This window comes from Podarcis tiliguerta (assembly GCF_965153285.1).
Source record: "Podarcis tiliguerta genome assembly, chromosome: 8".
Lineage (NCBI taxonomy): Eukaryota > Metazoa > Chordata > Lepidosauria > Squamata > Lacertidae > Podarcis > Podarcis tiliguerta.
The window spans coordinates 23,367,342-23,389,938 of record NC_139541.1 but is presented as its reverse complement, the minus strand read 5'-3'; the positions used below and the strand labels follow the sequence as shown (position 1 = coordinate 23,389,938).

General features: G+C 46.2%; 1 protein-coding gene across 1 annotated transcript in view; it reads right to left on the bottom strand.

Moving 5' to 3' along the window:
* Positions 1-7,124, bottom strand: part of LOC310682889 (kazrin-like) — a 215,738-nt gene extending 208,614 nt beyond the window's left edge. The window contains exon 1 of the mRNA XM_083452198.1: positions 6,543-7,124. Within this exon, the coding sequence (XP_083308324.1) occupies positions 6,543-6,801 (259 nt within the window). The 5' untranslated portion in view covers positions 6,802-7,124. The remainder of the gene's footprint in view (positions 1-6,542) is intronic.
* Positions 7,125-22,597: the final 15,473 nt, after the last annotated feature.

Below are 22,597 nucleotides of genomic sequence, written 5' to 3'. Positions count from 1 at the left end.
TGTAGCGATTAGATGGCTGAGTGAGAGCTGTAACACTCAGGCAAGCCAGTAGCTCTTTAGTGTTTAGTTTGTAGCAGCTATTAGAAAATGCAGAAGTTATGCTTCACAGCTTTCTTCTGTGTTCATACTCTGCCGAGTTTGGTGCTCACAACTCACAGTTGTGGGTCCAGTGCACTTAGACCTAATTTCCAGGAGTGGAAGGTCTCTGGAAGTGCTCCAGTTTGCCTGAACCAGGGCAGAACCAGTTGTTGAGCCCATTAGCTGGCATCGGCTCAAAGGTGTACTGAGAGGTCCCAGGTCGTATAGGGCTTTAAAAGTTAGAACCAGCACCTTAAACCTGACCCTGTACTCCACTGGCTTCCAGCTGATGTAGCACTGGAAGGATATGGTCCCGCGGCGAAGACCCCGTAAGGAGTCTCACCGCAGCATTCTGTACCAAATGGAGCTTCTGGGTCGGAATGAGAGACACACAAAGCAGAACCCGAGTAATACAGCATTCTCCCCACTTGCGATTCTGAGAAAGGGGCATTCAAAGGCATTACTGGTTCTGTCAGTGTTAGAACACGGTCATCATGGTCAGTAGCCATCGGCAGCCCTGGCCTCTATGAATTTGTACCCTCCATTCAGACTGCAAATGGGAAAGCACAGCAAGAGGAGAGTCGCTCTCTGCAAGAACGGTTAGGTACCAATGCATCTCCACCTACAAATCAGATGGGAGAGGAGCATCTGCTGGAGAGTGTTCCATGCTATGGTTATCTGCCTGGTTCAGACTGTAGATACGTGTGGTCCATTCAGCTCAGTACAGTCCATATTGATTGGCAGAGGTTCTCCGGTTGTTTCAGAGGAACCATTCTCAGCCACACTGGGAGATGCCAGGGGCTGAACCTGTGACCTGCGCAACAGTTGCTATGCCACTGCCACTGAGAAACCTCTCTCCTAGCTTCCATCAGTTTCTCCTCCTTCATTTGGGGAGAGGGCCGAGAGGAGAGACCCCGCCGTCATGTCTGGGGAACACAAGTTTGCACTTCGCCAAACATTGCATAGTCTCCATCTCAAAGGGCCTCCCTAGGCAGAGATGTGGTGCAGCAGATGTCTCTTATGTTTCCCACACCCACAAACATGTATACAGAGTTTGCTGTTCCTGAAAAATATGTACTTTGTTTCATAAAACTGTTGTAGCAGAATGGATGGATACAATAGCACTAATTGAATGAAACACAATCACACTGTGGGTCCCCCACCCCTTTAACTACAGTGATACCTCGGGTTACAGATGCTTCAGGTTACAGACGCTTCAGGTTACAGACTCCGCTAACCCAGAAATAGTACCTCGGCTTAAGAACTTTGCTTCAGGATGAGAACAGAACAGAACAGAAAAGGTGCTTCTGCGGTGCGAAGGTAGCAGGAGGCCCCATTAGCTAAAGTGGTACCTCAGGTTAAAAACAGTTTCAGGTTAAGAACGGACCTCCAGAACAAACTAAGTTCTTAACCTGAGGTACCACTGTACAGGGACATGTCAGGGCAGGGAGATGTTTCTCTGCCAACACAATGCATGAGAAGAATTTAACCCTACCCCCTGCACAACTGCAACATAAACCATGCTCCAGTTAGGCAGGGGTGGGGTGGGGAGAGGATTAAATTTCACCTGATGCACTGTGATAGATATTTCAAAAGGTTTTGATAACAGGGACTGAAAATCTATTTCACACAAACATAGGCTTAATTGTGCGAGCTATATATTATGAACTATTTTGTATTGCCTGTATGTTGACATAATAAACAGTTCATGGGTGGGAATAATAAAAATAAATTTTATGCCTTTTAAGAAACACTTCTAAGAGTAGCACAAATCTGCCAGTTGAAGCAGGTTGCCCAGTCTTCTCTAATGGTAGGACTGGCCCCAGATGATGATGAATCACTTACTATGTAAGACACACGTTTTGCAAAGGCAAATAATACAATCAACAACAACAAAACTCTAAACCAAAAATGCACTGTAATCACACACCAGGATCTATCTCTGCAAGTTGTAAATTAAATTCAAGCCATTCAGATGGTCACAAAGCACAATCAGCAGAAGCCAACAGGAAGTCAATCATCTCACTCATTCCCTACACAGACTTATGTTGCAATCCTATACTTACCTGGGAGTAAATCCCATTGAACTCAGAGGCAGCTTACTTCTGGGTAGTTGGTTATATGGGGTTCTTGTGCAAATTTTACCTAGACCAGGCATAGGCAAACTCTGGCCCTCCAGATGTTTTGGAGCTACAATTCCCATCATCCCTAGCTAACAGGACCAGTGGTCAGGGATGATGGGAATTGTAGTCTCAAAACATCGGGAGGGCCAGAGTTTGCTTATGCCTGACCTAGACCATCAGTCCAAGTGGTCCATCGCAGCATTCCCCCACATGTGGCTCGCAAAACCTGTGCAACTGGGTCACAGGTTTTATCAGAAAACCCAAGGCATTGTTCCTTGCAATCCATCGTTTGCATGAGGAATGCCTTTTACAACTTTTGTCTTGTTGGCATGGTGCAATGCTGTGTTGACACTTGTCATTGAACATCAGAGAGGCTGAAGTCTTACATTAACACTTGGGAACTGCTCTCTGGCAGCTGGAAGCAGTGAAGGTCTCAGATTCAAAATTCATGCAGCAATACATTGTTGGGTCACCATAGCAAGTAAATTTAGACTTATGGGTTGCCATGCCAAAAAGGTTGGGACTTGGGAACCCTCAATCTATCAGACCACAGTTACATGTTAAAAAACGTTGACTTCTTCATAATTCAGTGGTGCCCACTGGGAATATCCTGCTTGGCAGATATATACATTTATCATAAACTTTTGAGGGCTTCCTCTGGCTGGTCCAGGTGTGCTGCCTGAGACACCATGTTTCCCAGCTTGGTTTTCTTCTTTTGGCAAACACCATCCCAAATGACCTTAGCTTTCATGTCCAAGTGCACTTTGGCTGTGGGAATGAGAGATCACTGCACCTAGAGTCCCCCTTCCCTTCTGTATGCAAGGTGGATGCAAAGCAGAGGCGGGTTTGCAATTTCTACAGAGGTCAAGCAGTGCACATATATCCTTTCTCACACAACACATACAGACCCAGGCTCACACTCTCAACCCTACTCACAACAATCAGGCTTCATTAGTCTAGATCAAGGGAAGCCAGCATGATACCTTAAAGATGCGGTTAGATCCCAACTCTCATTAGCACCAATCAATATGGCCAGTGGTCAGTAGTCCAACATCATTGGGAGGGTACCACATCAGCCATGTTTAGATACAGGCCATGTCTGGATGCATGAGTGAGTGAGTGAGTGAATGAGTGTTTAACAGAATTGTACATTTTTGCAAATGTTGGTTCAACCTCTGCACTTCATGCTAGACCACTGGCAGGTTGCCACCCAAGACTGCCATGTCTTACACACTCATTTGGGAGTCCATCTCACCAAATTCAGTAGATGTTACTTCTTAGGAAGGCAGTATACTGCCTCATACCAGGGCAGACAATTAGTCCATCTATCTCAGTACTGTATAGGGTGCAGAATTGAAACGTTTCAGACTGGGGACATTTCCAGCCCTTCCTGAAGAAGCTGGAGATGTTGGGACCTGGAACCTCCTACTCAAATAGCAGGTGTTCAGCCAGTATGGTGGGCAAATAGGCCAATTTCAGTTTCGCATTCTCTCAATCTTGAGTTCCGTTCTCCAGACCTCCACATCTGTTTGCGATTTTAACAACCACAAAATGAAAAGCCACCAATGTTTCAGCGCACATGCAATTTCCCCCCAATATACCATTTTTTTGCAGAGCAATTTCTCCTAATAGAATTCATTCTCACTTATATATGCATTTTAAAGCACACTTTGTGCACAATACTTGGCTGGAGATCTCAATTGCAAAATTCAGCGAAGTGCAAATTTCAGATGATGGCTCTGTTTCAAACCACACATTGTTTCAGAAAGTGAAGATTAGGTAGGCTTGCCTTGAAATGCAAACTAAATCCACATTCTCTCCCCCACCCCTCCAATCCTATCTACCACTAAGATACAGTCCTACTGCAGAATTCTGACTGAACCTACCCAGGATCACCTTGCAAGCTGAAATTCATAATCAGTGAAGCCAGCCTGTCTGCGGCACAGAGGGCACCCACACACTTTTAAACATTCTAGCTGTTTTAATGTGGGAATGTGAGGGGTAAGGACTGCAGCTGGCATAGCGGAGAGCTGAACATACCTCAACATCAGGAAAGCAGGTTAGATATATCACATTAATGAAATGGATTTAGGAGTCACAACCAGCCACGACTTCCATTGCTATTGCATAATGGGGAGGTGGGGGAGATTCCCTCCCATCCAACAAAATAAGTGGGAGAGATACTAAAGGAATGATCAGGAGCTGTTCAGCTCCCATTTCCTAACTCTGATGTAAAAAATAAGAGGATAAATCACTCATTGAACAGCCTGAAGAGCCCCTTGTTACATCGCAGAGCTATTCCTGTGCAATTTACAAGACACACTGCTTCAAAGTCTCCTTAAGTTTATTTCATTTCCACAAGCAAGGAGGGGAGAATGCAGAAATGCGGAGTGGCTGTTTTATACCAGGGAAGTCAGACCCGCCAGAGGCACTTTCCCAGCCATTTCCTCATTATAACACACATACCTAACGGTCCGTTTGCCTTTTGCACATCTATTCTCTCTTGCACTTTTTTTTTTAAACCATCACATATCAAGCTGCTTTCATCGCAATGCCAGGTCGCCCGGCTTGCTTAACTCTCCCTGTCCCTCCTCTCACAACCAATAAATCGGAATGACAACAACACACTTTCTGAATCAGATTCCAGATATTGACTGGAACGTGAACAGAGGGGCAAATCTGGAAATCAGAGGGAAGCAAACAGAAAACCCAAACTGCCAATTTGAAATGGAGAAGGGGGGGGGGGTTAGAGAAGAAAGCATTCTTAAAATTCCTACCATTTTGATAACTGCATTTCAAACTAATTACTCTCTGAAAGCAATTTAATTTGAGGGGGGGGGAGCAAAGGAAGATTCTGCTCTTAACCAGAGCCACACACCAGAAATGCTATCATGACATCATCACTCCAACACAGTATTTGCAGGACTCCCTGTGTCTAAGCAGGTCCACTGCAAGGTTTGGAGCGGCTTTCAAAAGCACCTCACATTTGCCTTTACGGATGACCAAGGTGCAAACAAAGCAGGAGAACGTGCCTCTGAACGCCACCAAAACGCTGCTGTCACACCTCTTAAAGCACTGACATCATCGTGCATAAGCACAGGAGGAAAAGCTGCTGGACAAAGGCCATATTCTCCAAGGTGCCAGTTTTGAAGGCTGCCCATTGATCCATCTTTCCCATTGAATACAACAAGAGACAGGCAGACAGGCAGGCAGGCAGAGAGAACAGCCTAGTGTCAAATAATTCTGTCCTGTTTCAGTCCAGACACTCTACACAGCACCTCCTTCGTACAAATGCAAAGCACCTCTCTTAACATTATTGCAGAAGTCTGAAGAAAGGGAAGGTGGTTCGCGAGAGCAGTCCGCTTCATAAACAACCCTGAACCACAATTCGCCCTGCAAAGCACAGGGTCGCGTTTCTCTTGCAAAAAGATTGTTTAGCTGGATGAAATCCAAGTGAGGATGGAAAGGGAGGAAGGGGGGTGAACAGCAACTTACGACAATACATTAGAGATGCAAACAATGAATTGCAGCCTCCCTAGAAAAAGACTGCGGTGGGGGAAACTCCAAACAGGAGTGGAATTAAAGCAAGTTTAAAGATATTGTAACAAACCAGGGGAAAGCCAAGAATGGAGGCATTCTTCCAGGAAATAATGTACAGGAATTGCGGCGGGGGGGGGGGGCGGTGTTGGAAAAGACCTTGTGGAATCCAAAGTTTGCAAAAACACAAACCTAGTTTGCAACCCTCCGCAGACTTATCGGGTAGTAAGTCTCGCTGAGCATTGGGGGGGGGGGGGGGTACTGACTTCCGTGCAAGCACATGTATGCAATTGCAAAGCGAGGGGGGGGGGGGCGTGCAGAGAGGGCTGCATCCCTTCGCACACTTAACTCGCCGCTGACGGCAACCGGGCTTTGCTCTGGAGTAAGCAAAGCAGAAGATCGTTCTGCTAGGCTGCAATTCTCTGCAGGGTATGTTTGGGGTGGGGGGGGGGGTGGAGTTGAGAAATAAACCCCACTGCACAAAGGGGGGCGCCTGCAACCCCAACGCGCGATTGCCACCAGGACTGCCACGAACAACACTTTACTCCCGAGTCAGCCTGCATAAAGACTCGGCTGAGTGTCAGCCGAGCAAAAAGAGGGGTGGCTGGTGGGAGAGGGAGAGAGGATGTTCGGAGGTGATCAGCAACCCCCTCCCCTCCCATCCTTAAGACACATGCTCAAGACACATTAGTCTCCCCCCCCCCAAAAAAAGAGACCCCTCAAAAAAGGAGCTTATTGGGAAGAGACCACCCCCCCTTCCTCAAAACGGCCCCGATCCCCGCCTGGGCGCAGAGCCCTGCTTACCTTGCAGGCTGGGCTGGCTGTTCTCCATGGCGCCGCCGGCCGCGGCCATCTCCGTGGCGTTGGGGCTGCTGTTGCTGCTGCTGCCGCTGCCTCCTCCTCCTCCTCCGCCGCCTCCTCCTCCGGCGCCGGAGCAGGCGCTGAGCTCGGCCAGTCTCCGGCTGGTGGCTGTCAGCTCGGCTCGCAAGGCGCTCACCTCCTGGCCGGCCGCCTGGAGGGCTCCGTCGATGCGCAGGGCCAGCTGCTGGTTGCCCTCCATCATGCTCAGGATTTTGGCCTGCGGGACGGACAAGGCAGGAGGCTCAGGAGCCGCGAGAGACGCCGCATCGCGCACCCCGGGCGGGCTGGCTGGCCGGCTGGCTGGGGCGCGGGCCTTTTCCCGGGGACCGGGGCACCTCCGCCCGGGCAGGCGACCTGTTGGATCCCCCTTCCTCGCCTGCAACGCGGCGCGGCCAGCGGCAGCCGCTCGCCCAGGGAAAGCAGCGCCGAGAAAGGCGGGGAGGGCGCTTTAAATGGAGCCTACCATCTGGCCGCCGAGCTGGAGGGGGGAACGGCGAGGAGCGCCGGAGAGGCGCGAAGGGCGCTGGCAGGAGGCCCGGCGGCGCCTCCCTGCCTCCGCCCGCGATGCAACCGTCGGAGGAGGAGGCTGAGCCGAGCGGGGGGGAGGGAAGCGGGTCCGGCTCCTCTCGCACACGCGCCGAGGGTCCCCATAGGAGAGAGGGGGCTCCGCTGGGCACTGCCCTCCCCTTGGCTTTAGGTGATGGTGATGCAAGCTGCCTTATGGGCTTTTGCACAGCATCATTAATTTTATTTTATTTTATTTTATTATCATGCGTTAGACTGGAAGAAGTTTGCACGGGTTCGCTAAGGGTCAACTCGTCCAACCCCCAGCCATGCAGGAATCACGGCTGAAGCAGCCCTGGCAGATGGCCCCCCATGGGCGTAGCCAGGATTTATCTGGGGGGGGCAGGACACCCACCTGCCACCACCCTCTGTCTCGCTCTGTCTAGCAGATTCGGAATGAAATGTCTCAACCACAGTTGTTTTAAATTTACGTTTCTTTTGACACCTCAGAAAAAAATCTGTCACAAGCTTTTTGCTTTTAGTTGAGTCTTTTTTATTTACTTACTTGATTTAGGAGGGGGCAGTTGCCCAGCCCCTGGGTAAACACCCATGGTGTCCCCCAAACATATGTTGCCGGTTTTTTTTTTGTTTTTTTTTACTTATTTGTTTCGTACAATTTATACACCTCTTGATTGTTGTTGTTTTTAAAAGAACAATATCAAAAGCAGTTTACAAAGGATAAAACAGTAAAGTCAATTTACGGCCCTACTTGAAAACATACGAAAGTTGAAATATTAAAACTGATCAAAATTACTGCTGCTTTCTAAGTATCTGGGTAGGCCTTTCTGAACAGGCATGTTCTTAGTAAAGGTAAAGGGACCTCTGACCAATTGGTCCAGTCGTGACCGACTCTGGGGTTGCGGCGCTCATCTTGCTTTACTGGCCGAGGGAGCCGGCGTACAGCTTCCGGGTCATGTGGCCAGCATGACTAAGCCACTTCTGGCAAACCAGAGCAGCGCACGGAAACACCGTTTACCTTCCTGCCGGAGCCGTATCTATTTATCTACTTGCATGTTTATCTACTTACGTGCTTTCAAACTGCTAGGTTGGCAGGAGTAGGGACTGAGCAACGGGAGCTCACCCCGTCACGGGGATTCGAACCGCCGACCTTCTGATCGGCAAGTTTTTATCTGGTGCCAAAAAGAGGACAGCAAAGGCGCCTGTTTGATCTCAATAGGCAGGGAGTTCCAAAGGGTAAGGTGCTGCCACCTGAAAATTCTTACAAATGCAGAACGTGGCACCCATGGTGGGGCCCATTCCACTGATCAAAGGAGATGACCAGGAACATGTGGGATACGACAGTCTTGTAAACTGACCCCAGGTTGTTAAGGGCTTTATAAGGTAATCGTGACACCTTGAACCTGGCCCAGTAGCAAATCGGCATCCAGAGCAGATCTCTGAGCACAGGTGTTGCGTGCTGACAATAGCTCCCTGCTGTCAGCAATTGTGCTGCAGCATTCTGCACTTAACTGCAGCTTCCAAATCAAGTGTGAGCGAAGCCCCACCTTATGGAAGCAGTCTTGTGGATTTTTAAATTAAAAATATTTAACCTCTTTATATCTGTTATTACTAATTGTGTTGTTTATCACCCACCATCCTAAGGTCCCAGCTCAACATGAAAAACTGTTTAAAACAACTTAGAATCACAGAACTAAAGTGCCCCCTACAAGTATACATTTCAGGTGTCAAAGGCCAGTCTAAAGAGGTGTGTCTTCAGCTTTCCTCAAAAGCCAGGAACACCTCTGTGGAAAGGCACACCTCAGCTTAGGAGCTGCCACAGAGAAGGCCCTGTATTCCTAGGGGTAACATGGCCACTCTGAGCTTCTGAGGGCAGTGACACAACCAAGCTCATTGCTGGGCAAGCTGCATCCCTCCTGATGTCATTATTGGGACTCTGACTCCCATCAGCCCCAATTAGCTAAGTCTAATGGTCAGGGATGATGGGAGCCGGAGTCTAACCTCTGGAGGGCTGCAGATTCCTCAGCTCTTCCATAAGAAGGTGCCGTGTGAAGCTATTAAAAAACTCTGCATCAATATTGATTATTAATTCATCAGTGTTGTAAATAAAATGCCGAGATTACTAATGGTATTAAAAATAGTTTGCGTTTGTGGCAAGCAACTTTATAGACATCCATGCAGATGGTGCTATATAAATAAAGTGGAAGGCTTTTGGTATTGTTAGGTTTGATTGCAGTCCTGTGCCTGTCTGTTCCGGAGGAGAATTCTCTCCCTGGTAAGTGTTCCTATAACTTCAGCCTTAGCTTAGTTTATTTACATGCCTGCTTTTCCAAAATAAACGGTGCCAACAGCAGCTCTCAGTACACAGAATTATCAAAACACAGAGCGCTGTAAAGAAAATACGATTTGTTGCAACATGTTACCAATAGATTGAAATAAGGCCAAACAAACAATTCAGGATAACTTTTTTTGTACTGCAGTGGAGTAACCAGGTCTTAATATGCAATGCATATGGAGCAGAATCCAGGTCAACGGCCCCAAAGATAAATAAATAAAAATGTGCCTAAGGAAGACAAACAAACAAAACAAGCCCCCTCAAAAGGTAAAAATATTAAAAAATGAGTCTTTAAAAAAGGGGAAATAGATAAAAATGAGCCTATGTTATTTAAGTTTTATGATTTCCGTGGCTCTAGAGAGTGACAAACATTGGATATTGCCCAATAAGCCTGATTGAACTCAATGTGGCTTACTTCTCAGTAGACGTGTAGGATTTGTAGAGGGGTGCCCATGTGGTGGCCAAAACAAGGTCCCATGGCACCTTGAAGATTTATTTGTTTCTGGATTTATTTAGTATACTTTGATCCCACCCTTCCTCTTATGATCTCAGGATGGGGTGCATAGCTGTCAACCTTTTCCTTTTTTTTAAGGGAAATTCCCTTATTCCAAATAGGATTCCTTGAAATAAAAGGGAAGAGTTGACAGCTATGATGGGGTGCGAATGAATTAAAATACAAGAAAACTCCCCTCCTAAACAAAAAACAAACCCAGGGAGAACTGAAGACCACTAATAAATACATCTTATGGAACCAAGACAACTACTTACAGAAGAGGGGGGGAGCCTCAGACCTGGGGGGCAAATGCAGACCTCTCTAACCCTTGGGATTCCCCCCAGGCAAGCCCCTATCCCCAGGTCGCACCCCCTCAGAGGTCCACTTTGCACCCTCCTTTCGAATATTTGCCTGGTGGGACTGTGTCCTTGATCTCTGGCCATGCCTCTTGCTTGCCTGAATGGATGGAGGATAGAGAGAGGGTATGCAGACACCGTACAAAGATAAAGGTTAGCTTTGTTGCTCTGCCTGCTTTTGCCTCTGGCCCTTTCCACCACTTGCATGTGGACCCCAGAACTTTGCTCCGGATTGAATATGAATGTCAGTCTGTTATGTACTGAATTGAATAGGATCCAAAATGCAGCAGACTGATTGGTCCTAGAACAATAGGATTCAGAATGCAGCAGTCTGATTAGTTCGCAGGAGCCACCCAATCCAGCTCCAGGTGGAAGTGAATCCGCAACCTGATTGGCCTGCAGGAGAATCCCGGAATTAGCCAATCATGTGGGGCCCACTGTGTAAATAATGTATATAAAGCAGACATTCTGGGGGAACTTCCATTCCTCCTCACCACTATGAGCTGAATAAAGAGCATGAAATCCACTCTCGACTGCAAGTACATTTCACAATCCCAAGAAAGACCCAGAGGTGAATATCAATGAATGAATACCATGATGAATATCAAACGATGACTGTGTCGCTCTTCTCATATTGTTTTGGAACGAGCAGATTTGATAGATCCGCCTTGAGATATAAATGGAGATTTCTCCCCGTCACATGAGTCCAGCTGGGGGAAAGTTAGGCACAACACTAAGCCAGCTCCGTCACTGTTATCCATGGCTTGGGCACCACATAGGAAGCCTAAGTCTTTGCTGTGTTCAACTCCTGCTGCTCTTGCATTCCCATCGCTATCCTCCCTCCCCTCTATTGTTGAGTTCTGCAGCAGGAATGTGGATGCTGTGGACTACAGCTCCCATCAGCCCCAGGGATCATGGGAGCTGGAGGGGCCACAGGTTAGCCTCCCTGGCTCTATAGGAAAGGGATTTCCTCCCACCTACCCCTGGCATGTTGCCCTGCAAACCATCAGGCATCGACAGTGCAATTGACAGTTTGCCCAGAAGTCTGTCTCTCCAGGTTCAATGTGAGTTTATTGGGTTGAATCCAACTTTAGTCCCTCAGAATAGACCCACTCTCTCTTAAGCATGTTCCACATTGCAGCCTGGACAAAAGACATCAAGGTATACCTTTCACATGGAAAGGATGTGATTTGCAATGCAATCATCTATCTCTCTGTCTATTTACCTACTGAAAAGTAAGGTTTATTGAGTTCAGTGGAGCTTCCTCACAGGTGAGTGAATAGAGGATTGAAGTCTTAAGCTTGCTTTGAAACTGTTCCTGTGCCACAGAAAGGAGCCCTCGGTACAATCCAGCTTCACCATCAGGTTGTATACATCAACCGTACACAGGGGTGCATGAATTTCAAAATCCAAGATCCCAAACTCTCCTGCAGCCTCAGATATCACAGAGATTTGCCAATGATGCCCTAAAAGGCAGCTTTCAAGAACACCCTCAGGTAATGGGACAGCTGGGATGGTTTGAGCTGGATTTTGATCCCCTCAAGACATGCGTTGATTTCTCCACATGCTGAGTTTTGGCACAAAATTGATCAGAAATCTGAGTTTATTAAGATGCTCAGACTAAAAGCGCATTGAACCACATAACCCAAAGGGGTCAGCGTGAAGCCTGAATGTGGGTTGGAATCAACTAGCTTCATGCAATCAAAATTCTCCTCTTGCAGGGACCATCTGTGGATATAGCTTGCACCAGGGGCTTCCTGGCCTGTGTTATTGTTGGCTGCTGCAAATCTAATCCCTTTGCATCAACACCACTAATCATGGTTGCTATTATAACAAGGAGAATACAGTTGGAGAAGAGATCCTTTTTTGGTGCAGAAACGAGGGCTGTGCAACTTACTTGTCTGAATCATGAAACAAACCGGGCCAATTTGTGCCTGTTTGTACCAGATTAAGGTCAATGCAGCAACAGACCATTACAGAATGTGTCTTGTGGACCCAAATCAATCTGCAACAGTTTGGACCAATCCGGAACTTTTGAAAAAGCCTCCCTAAAGCCAGACCGTCTGTCCCCAAAGTGATGCAATTATTAATTGCATCTTGCAATTAAGGAGACCACCAGGATGGCGAGAGGAGAAGGAGAGGAGCTGGACTCTGAGAGCACAGTAGCTTCCAATTCGGGGCTGAGGTTTCACCCAACACTCTCCACTCACAAGAGGAGGGATGGTAGAAATCTCAAAACTCAGCAAGTTCACAGTGCGTCCACTTTTATGTAAGTTCTTTCTTCTGGAAAGTTTGGTGGCATTTCTTCAGCATGTGGTTTGTTTGTATATATCTGAAAATAATGCAAGCCCCTTCCCTTCCCTATGAGGATTTATATAAACAGGGGTGGGGTGCGAGAACATAGGCCTGGGACCTGAACATGCCCCCCCCCCCATTGTCTGCTTCTCTTTCTGGCATTCGAGACTCTACCCTGGCCATGTCAACTGCCACAATCTCACCAACCCTGTTCCATGTTCTTCCTGACAGTTTTTGCTTAGATGGAATGAGAACATAGGAGCCTGGAAGCTCCATCAGGCCAAAGGCCCATCTCATCCAGCATTCTGTTCTCACAGTAGCCAACTAGATGCCTTCAAGAAGCCCTCAAGCTGAACATGGGCACAACAACACTCTTAACTACTTCTGATTCCCAGCAACCCGTAGTCAGAAGAAGTAATGTGTTCCTGAACTGTGTTTATACCTCTTGCTTGCCTTGACTGAGATGTGTAAACCTCTGAATTGTGTGCATCTGGAACACGGCCTCCTGCACAAGGGAAATAATCAGAAATACATCTCTTTCTCTGGCACTCGTTGCCTCTAGCCGTAACTACATTTGCCTGTGGCTCAGGGACCACTATTGGCATGTGGCCATCAGAATGTTGCCCCTAAGGGAATGCACCATTTAAAGATCAGGATAGATCCTCTGGGAGTCCACACATATGCGTTGGGATTTCTCCATTCAAGTGGGAAACCCATGTAACCGTTTGCTCTGTCACACCCCTGAAACAAATGTATGTTGCTTCCAAAATTCTAGTTCTCTGCCTGGATTGTGGAGAACTGATCTGTTCTTGTTTCCCAAGTGGAACTGATGCATTAGAAACCCTCTCTGTTTTGTCTTTCTTATTTGCAAATTCTGTAAAGTGATGTCTGTATACAAGCTGACCCAACTTTTAGCTTCTTTCAAGTTCACTGTCGATGACACACACACACACACACACACACACACACCCTTGGGCAATGTTGTGATGGGATTTGACCAAATGACTTCTGGGGATCCCTTCCACCACTGTTGTTCTATGACTGAGAGAGAGAGAATGAGCGAGAGACTTTAAAAAGAAGAAGAAGAATGAGAACGAGATAAAAGCTAAAAGTGGTAGGAAAAGAAGAAGAGTTGGACAGGTCTGGCTGGGCATTTTCTAAAGTTAGAAATTAAGGTGATAGGTTGCCATAGGGACAAATTGTAGACTATTTGTGAATGATGAGGAAATGGAGGGAAACTGTTCTGGAAGAGAAGAGCCATTTTGTGGGAGAGATAATCTCCCCTCTTCCTTTATCTAGGAATAATGTCTTCAAGCTGTGTTTGTGTGTAAAAACTTATACATATAATTTTGGGGCACACTATGCATTTCAAGCACATTCAAAGCAGCTTCTCTCCCTCAAAGAATTCTGGGTCCAGTAGTTTATTAAGGGTTGCTGGGAAGTATAACATTGTGAGGGGCAAACCACAGTGCTCAGAATGATTTGAGGGAAAGTGCTTCGAATGTGCTTTAAAGATATCGTGTGCATACAGCCTGTGTCTTCCAATACATTTCCTAAGATGCAGCAAAGGCTGGTCCGCTAAATGGGGCACTGACCCACCAACCATAGTCTGCTTTCAGTCAGTCTCCTCCTGCCTATCTTCTTACTCCAGCCAATCAGCAAGTAGTTCTGCCTGTCCACCTGGATGAGGTTCCACCTACTGTTGTTCTCCTGGCCTTCAGATATGTCTTCTGAAAAGTGTTGGCTCATCTGGGCAGTTTCTGGAGAGATCATAATGGCACAGAAGGAAGGAAGTGTTCCCCAGGGCAAGGAGATAACTGTCACCTCTCCAAACGGGACCTGTTTTTGAGCTTGCACAAATCCGAGTCTCTATTCTGCCATCACCTGCTCATCGAAAGCAACAAAACATGACTTTTAAGATGAGGACTCCTGGCTCTGTTTCTCATCAACACATCTGTTTCCTTTGTGGACCGATATTCCGTGGCTTGCAGCAAGTCTTCGCCATTGCTGGCAGTTGTAGGGTGGAATGAGAAACAGCATGCTGGGAGGATATGAGCTTTTGGGAAATGTGGCAGCTCTTGCTAAAGCCAAGGATACCCACCTTCTTCTGCAGTCTCTCGACTATGTACACTGCCTGTCTGTGAGCTTCTTTATCCCTGTTAATGGAAAGCAGCCTCAGAGGCTGCAGTCAACAGCGCCAAGAGGTGGGAGGAAAGGGGAGGGCACTGGGTTGCGTCTCCCCACCCCCACCAAGAATGAGAAAGCTATTGCAGGTGAGGACTTGGAATTGCCCCCCCCCCCAAGGCTGCAATCCCTTAAAACAGGACCCACTCCCAGGACCCACTTGAGTTGGCTGGAAATGACTGAGAGCACTACTCAGAAAATGGTGGCAGAGTTTGGCAAAATGAATTGGCCACTATGATAATATTTTTCTACTGATAGCAAATCCATCTCAGGAGATTGCTAAATTATTTGCCCCAGCGTTTTCCTTGTGGCAAGGGGTTCCATAGCTCAGCTTTCCTCAAGCTAAGGGCAGATATCTGCTCTGGAGGTACTGCAACCTCCAGCATTTCAATTTTAGGCATAATTTGCTGACCCAGAGGCTCGAAGTGGAGAAGGCTTTTTATTTTAGATTGTCTCTGTTATGTACTGAGTTGAATAGGATCCAAAAGGCAGCAGTCTGATTGGTCCTAGAACAATAGGGTCCAAAAGGCAGCAGACTAATTGGTCCACAGGAGCCACCTAATCCAGCTCCAGGTGGAAGTGAATCTGCAACCTGATTGGCCTACAGGTGAATTCCAGAATTAGCCAATCACGTGGGGCCCATTGTGTAAATAATGTATACGAAGCAGACATTCTGGGGGAACTTCCATTCCTCCTCACCACTATGAGCTGAATAAAGAGCATGAAATCCACTCTCGATTCTGAGTATATTTCAGTCCCCTTCTTATCCACCCCAAAGACCTATCAAAGATTGTTTGTTTTATCTCATGACCTGTAATTTCTTCTCTCATTCTCCTTTCAAGCACAATTTGAACCTTATTCCCCAAACTGCCATTTTCTTTCAGTCAGGGCCTTTCCCCATTCACTCATTCCTCTCACAGTTTCTCTCTCTTATTCCCTTCCTTCCCATCCCCAGGTTGTTTGTTTGATGATGATATGAATTTACCGGTTTATGTCACGTTCTGATTAACACTTCCTCTGCGTCTTTCCTTTCAGAGGAAGGAGACCTCCTCCTCCTCCTCCTCCTCCTCCTCCTCCTCCTCCTCTATCCCAAGTTTCTCTGTCTCCCAGAGACCTTTGCTCAGTATGCAAGGAATTCCTAGTGTGTTGGTCCAACCAAAAGGCTATGGAGCAGCTATAGGGCAGGGCCGGGGAAGTGGGGAGGCAGCTTGTGGCATCGAGGCCCTCCGGAAAGTGGTTCAAGGCCAGCTGATGGATCCCAGCCCACTGTTTGGAGAAAGCACTGATTTAACACTTCCTTATGAGCAAGTCTCGTTTAACTCAATGGGGCTTATTTCTAAGAAAAGATGCAGAGGCGTATGAACACAAGAATATCTTTCTGGATCAAGCCCATGGCCCATCTAGTCCAGATACTGTACCAGTATGGGAAATGGATCTGGAGGAAGATTTGGGGACTGGGGCCAGATCCCTAGTGTAAATCGCAGCACGTGAAGCCTGTTACGTCCATTTCTGCTAACATCCAAGAGAACTCTGTTATGACCATGCACCAATGGTTTTATACACCGGTTCAAATGGGCCACATTCAGGGCAATGGTAATTCTCTGTGTTGGCAGAAATGCAATGAAAGAGGCATCGCTGGTTGACCTATCCAGCAGTAAAAGACTTTTTGGAGCAAGCAGTTGTGGAGATTAATGTCATCACAGGAGATAACTTGGGATCCAATTTCACTCTATGTTTATTATCTAACGCTCGTACTGTTTGCAAACCCCTTGTCATATATTTGATGCTAGCAGCGCACCTAGTTATTTCATGGGGATGGAAATATGCTTCATCAATTACTTTAGAGAACTGGTACAAAGAGCTTTATTTATAGCAACTTCTGGGGGATTTGCTTGTTATCTGTGCACCTTGACAAGCAGAGCCAAAAGACTGTGCAGCCGTGTTGTCAAATTTTATGTTTCATGTGAATAACCAACCTTCCCAATCCTTCATACCCTCTAAATGCAAGTTTCTTTGGAGAAATTTGCATCTAGAAAAATAGGTGCTGGTACTCACCATGAAGTTGTTACAGTAAGTGCCATACATTTTAACAACATCAAAAAAGAGGTTCCAATACTCTTGAGTACCCCCTGAAAAAAAGCATTGCATATCCCCCACCAAATTAAAACCCAATGGATTTTTTGTTGTTGTTAATTGTTGGGGTGAAAGCATTAGGCTTTAGCACAAAACGGTTGCCTGACAATATGCTAGCTGTTGATGGATCTCAACCATAACTCTTGCTACCAGCTGCCCAATCAGTGAATTCTAGGACGACGAACAGGAACAGAACTTGATGACTAGTAACTTGATTTTTAGTTAGCTATATTATATACAGCAGAGTAAAGCACAGCTTTGTACAAGTTACTATATACACACAGAGACAAGATTCAAACTCTTTTCCAAAACTCAACACTCCAATAACAGAACTGCTGTGTCATACCGCTTATAAGGAAGAACTTAGCCAACCAACACCTGTTGCTAGGCTTCCTTGTCCCCAAGCAGACTTTCTCACGTACTCTGTTTAACTTGGCTTGTTGCCAACCCACTAATTGTCTACTCCAAAAGCTGCTCGTAGTCAAAGTCTCAACACTAGCACGGTACAAAACATACCTCAGGGTGCGAAATGCCCATTGCATAGCCTGCCATTTTGCCCTTTGAGCTAGCATGGTGCCTCAATGCTCACATGCACGCATGAAGGAAAATGCATGACAGAGACAAGATGCATCCACCCACCAAAGAGATTTGATTTTTAGAGCAGGAGTGAGGAACCTGCAGCCCTCCAGATGTTCCTGAACCCCAATTCCCAATTCCCAACAGCCCCAGCCAACAGGACCAATTATCAGGTATAGTGGGAGCTGAGGATTCAGGAACATTTGGAGGGCCACGGGTCCGACATCCCTTTACTAGGGAATTCTGGGGGTGCCTGGGGAATTAAATTTCAAGCAACAACCTTTTAGCAAAGGATATCCAAGAGGAACTGTTCCTGATACATACACTCCAATGGAGCGGAGTGCATGATGTTGGCGTCATATATATAATAGACTGGTTTTCAGAATATTTTTGCTTTCATCACAGAACTAGAACTCACACCAGATGGATTCCTGTGTTGCAGCTTTCAAATGTGTATTGTTGCTGGTGTGGAATTAATCTGACTTCGGATGAGGTTGCCAGCCTAGGATGGTGCATTTGTGCTCAGCTGTGTCAACTTTCTCAAGGCAAATAAGCAACGAGGAAGAATCATTGATTTTCATTGTCCATGTTTCCTCATCTGCATATTACAGCCTTGGGGCTTTCTTGGAAGGGATTAAACAGAATTAGTTGCCCAAATCCTATGCGCCTCCAAGCCACTGCAAAGAGTGTAGAACCCTTTTTTAAAAAAAATCCATTATTTTCATTAGGAGACTAGTCAGTTAGCAGTCGGGTCAAGCTCCCCATCTGTTCCTACATCAAATTGTATTCCAGTTCGTTTTCAGTGGAGCTGAACCCAGGGGATGCATTGACTTCTAAATCAGGGGAGGGGGGTCTGTGGCTCACTGACTGTTTCTGAACTGCAACTGCCATCATCCTTGACCATTAGCCATTCTGTTTCAGACTGATTGGATCTGGAGTACAACAGCATTTGATATACACAGAACATGCATTTTGTGTGTCTATAATGTTGCATATCATTAGCCTGACTTCAAAAAGAAAAGAAAACCTGACAAGGCACAAACAGCTGAGACATAAGCAGGCAGTTGATAGATGAGGCAGTCCATAGAAAAGAATACTTGATTAGGTCAGAACAGCCAAATTCTGTCTATGAATCCATTCAAAACAGATTCCGCCTCCATCCCTAGCTCCCGAAACCTGCAGGTGGCGCTGTTGCTGATGGCTCTACTCTATGCATATTTTACTATCAGCCTGTCCTCCAGTAATTAATAGACAGGCAAACAAAGTACCGGTAACAAGGTGCCAAACAAACTAACAAGGTGTCATGATGGATGGATCACATTATTTCCGTCCTGTGCCAGCTTCATGTCCCCAATGCCCCTCTAAACCTTGCACCATTTCATCTCATTTATAGGCAGAACTTGAGATGGTCAGATCCTAAAGAGGATTTTGTGGGCAGGACTTCATTCAGCGGGTGAGATTGTAATAGATCCCTTTGAGACACATACTGTTGTTTCTTAAAAAAATGATTCTTGCCTTTGTGTTAGTTTGTAAAAGTAGGAAGTACTTATGAGGTGATTGGAGGGCTCCTTGTTTCTGAAAATTAAAAATTCCCATTTAAAATGATTCCAAGAAGTGACTGTATTTCATAATGAGCAGCCCCAATCCTGGAGAATTGTGTAGGGGGGGAGGAATATATCTCTGCCCCCCATGTCCTACAGCCTACCTTCTAAGTACAGTCCAGACCCACACACAGTTCTGAGTACGTGCCTCTATCCACAGAACAATGTTCCAATTTGCACATGGGTCAGGTGTGTGTGTGATGCAGAGTGAGCTAGGATCCTCCCCAACACTAAGAAGGTGACACATATTCTTTTGGATAAAGACATATTAGGAAAACAGAATTACCCCATAATATTGTTATGAGAATGCTATCTGATTGGTGTGAAGTGTTCTGGGTATGGACAAGAGAGGGGCAACGGGCCAAAACGACTATTGGCAGTTCTTGAAGTGGGCAGCCAATCACAACTGGGAAGTTGCAGTTAAGTAGCTCAGAATGTTGTAGGATAGCTGGAAACACCTGTGAAAGGTGAGATCCTTTGGTCCTGGCTCCTGATTTGCTTCTCCATCCTGCTTCCTGGTTTGTCCTTTGTCCTTGACTTCTGGCTTGTCCCATCAATCCTAGCTCATCAAAGACTCCTGCCTATGGACCAGCCTTAACATGTGAGAAGACAGCAGTGGTGAAAACATGACTTGTGCTCCTTTTGGTTTCCATAAGAACATAAGGAGAACCTGCTGGATCAAACCAATGGCCCATTTAGTCCAGTATCCTGTTCTCACAGTGGCCAACCAGATGCCTGCAGGAAACCAGGATATGGGCGCAAGACCACTCTCCCCTCCTTTGGCTCCCAGCAACTGGTATTCAGAAGCATTGCTGCCTGCAGCTGTGGTGGCAGAACATAGCCATTGTGACTAGTAGCCACAATGGCTGGAGGTCTTCATGGCTCAGTTGGTGGAGCATGAGACTCTTAATCTCAGGTTCAAGGCCCATATTGATTGTTTGATTATTTAATTGTTGTTAGCCGCCCTGAGCCCGGCTTCGGCTGGGGAGGGCGGGATATAAATAAAATTTATTATTATTATTATTATTATTATTATTATTATTATTATTATTATTAAAAGATTCTTGCATTTCAGGGGGGCTTGGATTAGATGACCCTTCAGGTTCCTTCCAACTCTACAGTTCTATGAACAGCCCTCTCCTCTGTGGGTTTGGCCAGTTTGGGATTCCTCCCTCCCTCAGCATCTTCACTCAGAAGCAAGGACCCTGCTGAGCAAAGAACTTCAGTAGGTGCCGATGGGAACCAGAGTCAAACTGTAGGGCAGCCTTCCTCAACCTCGGCCCTCCAGATGTTTTGAGACTACAATTCTCACCATCCCTGACCACTGGTCCTGCTAGTTAGGAATCATGGGAGTTGTAGGCCAAAAACATCTGGAGGGCCGAGGTTGAAGAAGCCTGCTGGAGGGAGAACAGGTAAGGCAAACAGGATCAGTACCTTGGACAGCCCCAAGAAGGCCCTGTTGCTCAGAGTGTTCTCCTCCTAAGGCAGCCACAAGGAAATGCTGTCTCTGTAGGGAGCTAGAGCTAGCTGAAGCCAGGCTGACCAGACCTGGAATGTGGTAGGTTCCATCTCCCTACAGAGAAACCAACTGGCTTCTTAAAGAGCTCTCCTTTGCAGCTGTTGACTTCTGTGAGGCAAAGGGAGACAGGCAATTCAGGGCACTCATCAGAGGATGGTGGTAAGCCTATGCCTTGCAGCTGTTCTCCTGGAAAAGGAGTCTGGACCTCATTCTCAGAGTCCCTGTCCCCACACTGCAAGGTCCTGACAGCAGCCATGTCATCCAATGATGTCAGGTCCTTTAACCCTGCTAGCATTTGGGTCTTCCCATGGGACAACCTGGGGCTCTTCTGCAGTCAGTCCAGATCTGCTTTAGCTTAAGGTGGGCTTTCCCAAACTTGGTTCTCCAGCTGTTTTTGGACTACAACTCCCATCATCCCCACCTAGCAGGAGCAGTGGTCAGGGATGATGGGAATTGTAGTCCCAAAACAGCTGGAGACCCAAGTTTGGGAGATGCTGGCTGAAGGTGTCAACTCTTCTCTAGGAAATGGGAAGAGGCACTTTCAATATAGGGTTTTATTTTATTTTTTAAGGAGATAAAAATCACCAAACATGAATAGTGATGCCATATAGCCACCTTTAGACTGGCTGGGGTAGGATTTGTCTAATAAACCCTATTCAGTTCACAGCACAGATTACATTGCTTTTTAAAAGTAACAAGGAGTGATAAACTATCTTAGTAGGGAAATCAATAGGAAGCAGTTTAGAAGCCCCTGGAGTCCTTTGCAGAGGATCTCCTTGGAAATCTGAACAGCCAAGCTGCAATCAAGGAAGACGCCATTGGATGCTGTAGGGAGGGATAAACTCATAAACTCACCGTTTATGTTTCTTTTCCTAAATACAAATTCCAGGCTGAAACTGCCTCAGCCCCTAGCCGTCGGCGCCTATGAATGGTGATAATGATTGTACACCGTATTCCAAATTTGACAGCACAAAAGATTTGTACAAGGACATTGCTATTCTGACAAGATTATTTCCAACTCCTTTCCTAGGAATTCCAAACACGGAATTTGCCTTGTTCATCACTGCCACACACTGACTTGATGTTTATATTGAGCTAATCCACCACCAAGTCAACAGCTCATTCTTGCTCAGTCAGTCAGTTGGCTATTATTAGCTGGTGGCCAGCCAGTCACTAGTCAGAATACTGTGTGTGTGTGTGTGTGTGTGTGTGAGAGAGAGAGAGAGAGAGAGAGAGAGAGAGAGAGAGAGTTGAACCAACACTAGAGGGCATTACTGTGCCTTGGCTTTGCCTGGGAAACTATAAAAGAAAATGGAGCTCCAGAACTTTGTGTAGCCTGCCAATTATTGAAAATTTGGCTCATCTGGCTTTGTGGGCACAGAAAATTCCATTTTTTTGTTGATTAGCAGATGTTTAGTTGCCATCCATCCATTCCTAGCTCCACAGAGAGCAGCAGGTATGGTTTTAAGCGGCTAAGCAAGAGATCCTATAATTACGTATTTATAATTCATTCATTCATTCATTCATTCATTCATTAAATTTATATACCACCCTTCATCAAAAGTCTCAGGGCAGTTCACAGAATAACAACATCATGCAGGAATGCAGGCCCTTCATTGCCACATTGTAATCTGAAAGCCCAGTTTTGGTTTATTTTGTTTATTAATAAAATAATAACAATGGGAAAGCCCATCTTTGTGATGCTCCCACAGCAAAGAAAAATGAGGGCCATTTTGAGCTTGGGATGGTGGAGAAAGTAGTTTTGTCTTCACTTTTATGCAATCATAACATAATCTTTTGCGTACATACCGTCAAAACAGCTAAAATAGTTTTTAAAAAACAGTACCAAAAGGCAAACGAAGATAATTTGCTGTTCCTTAATCCAAAACAAAGAAAGTGGCACTCCTTCCAATTTCACAATGCAGTTGTCTGGCTAAAATAATCTACCAAAATGTGTATATAAGGAGAAAGAACTTACAAAAAA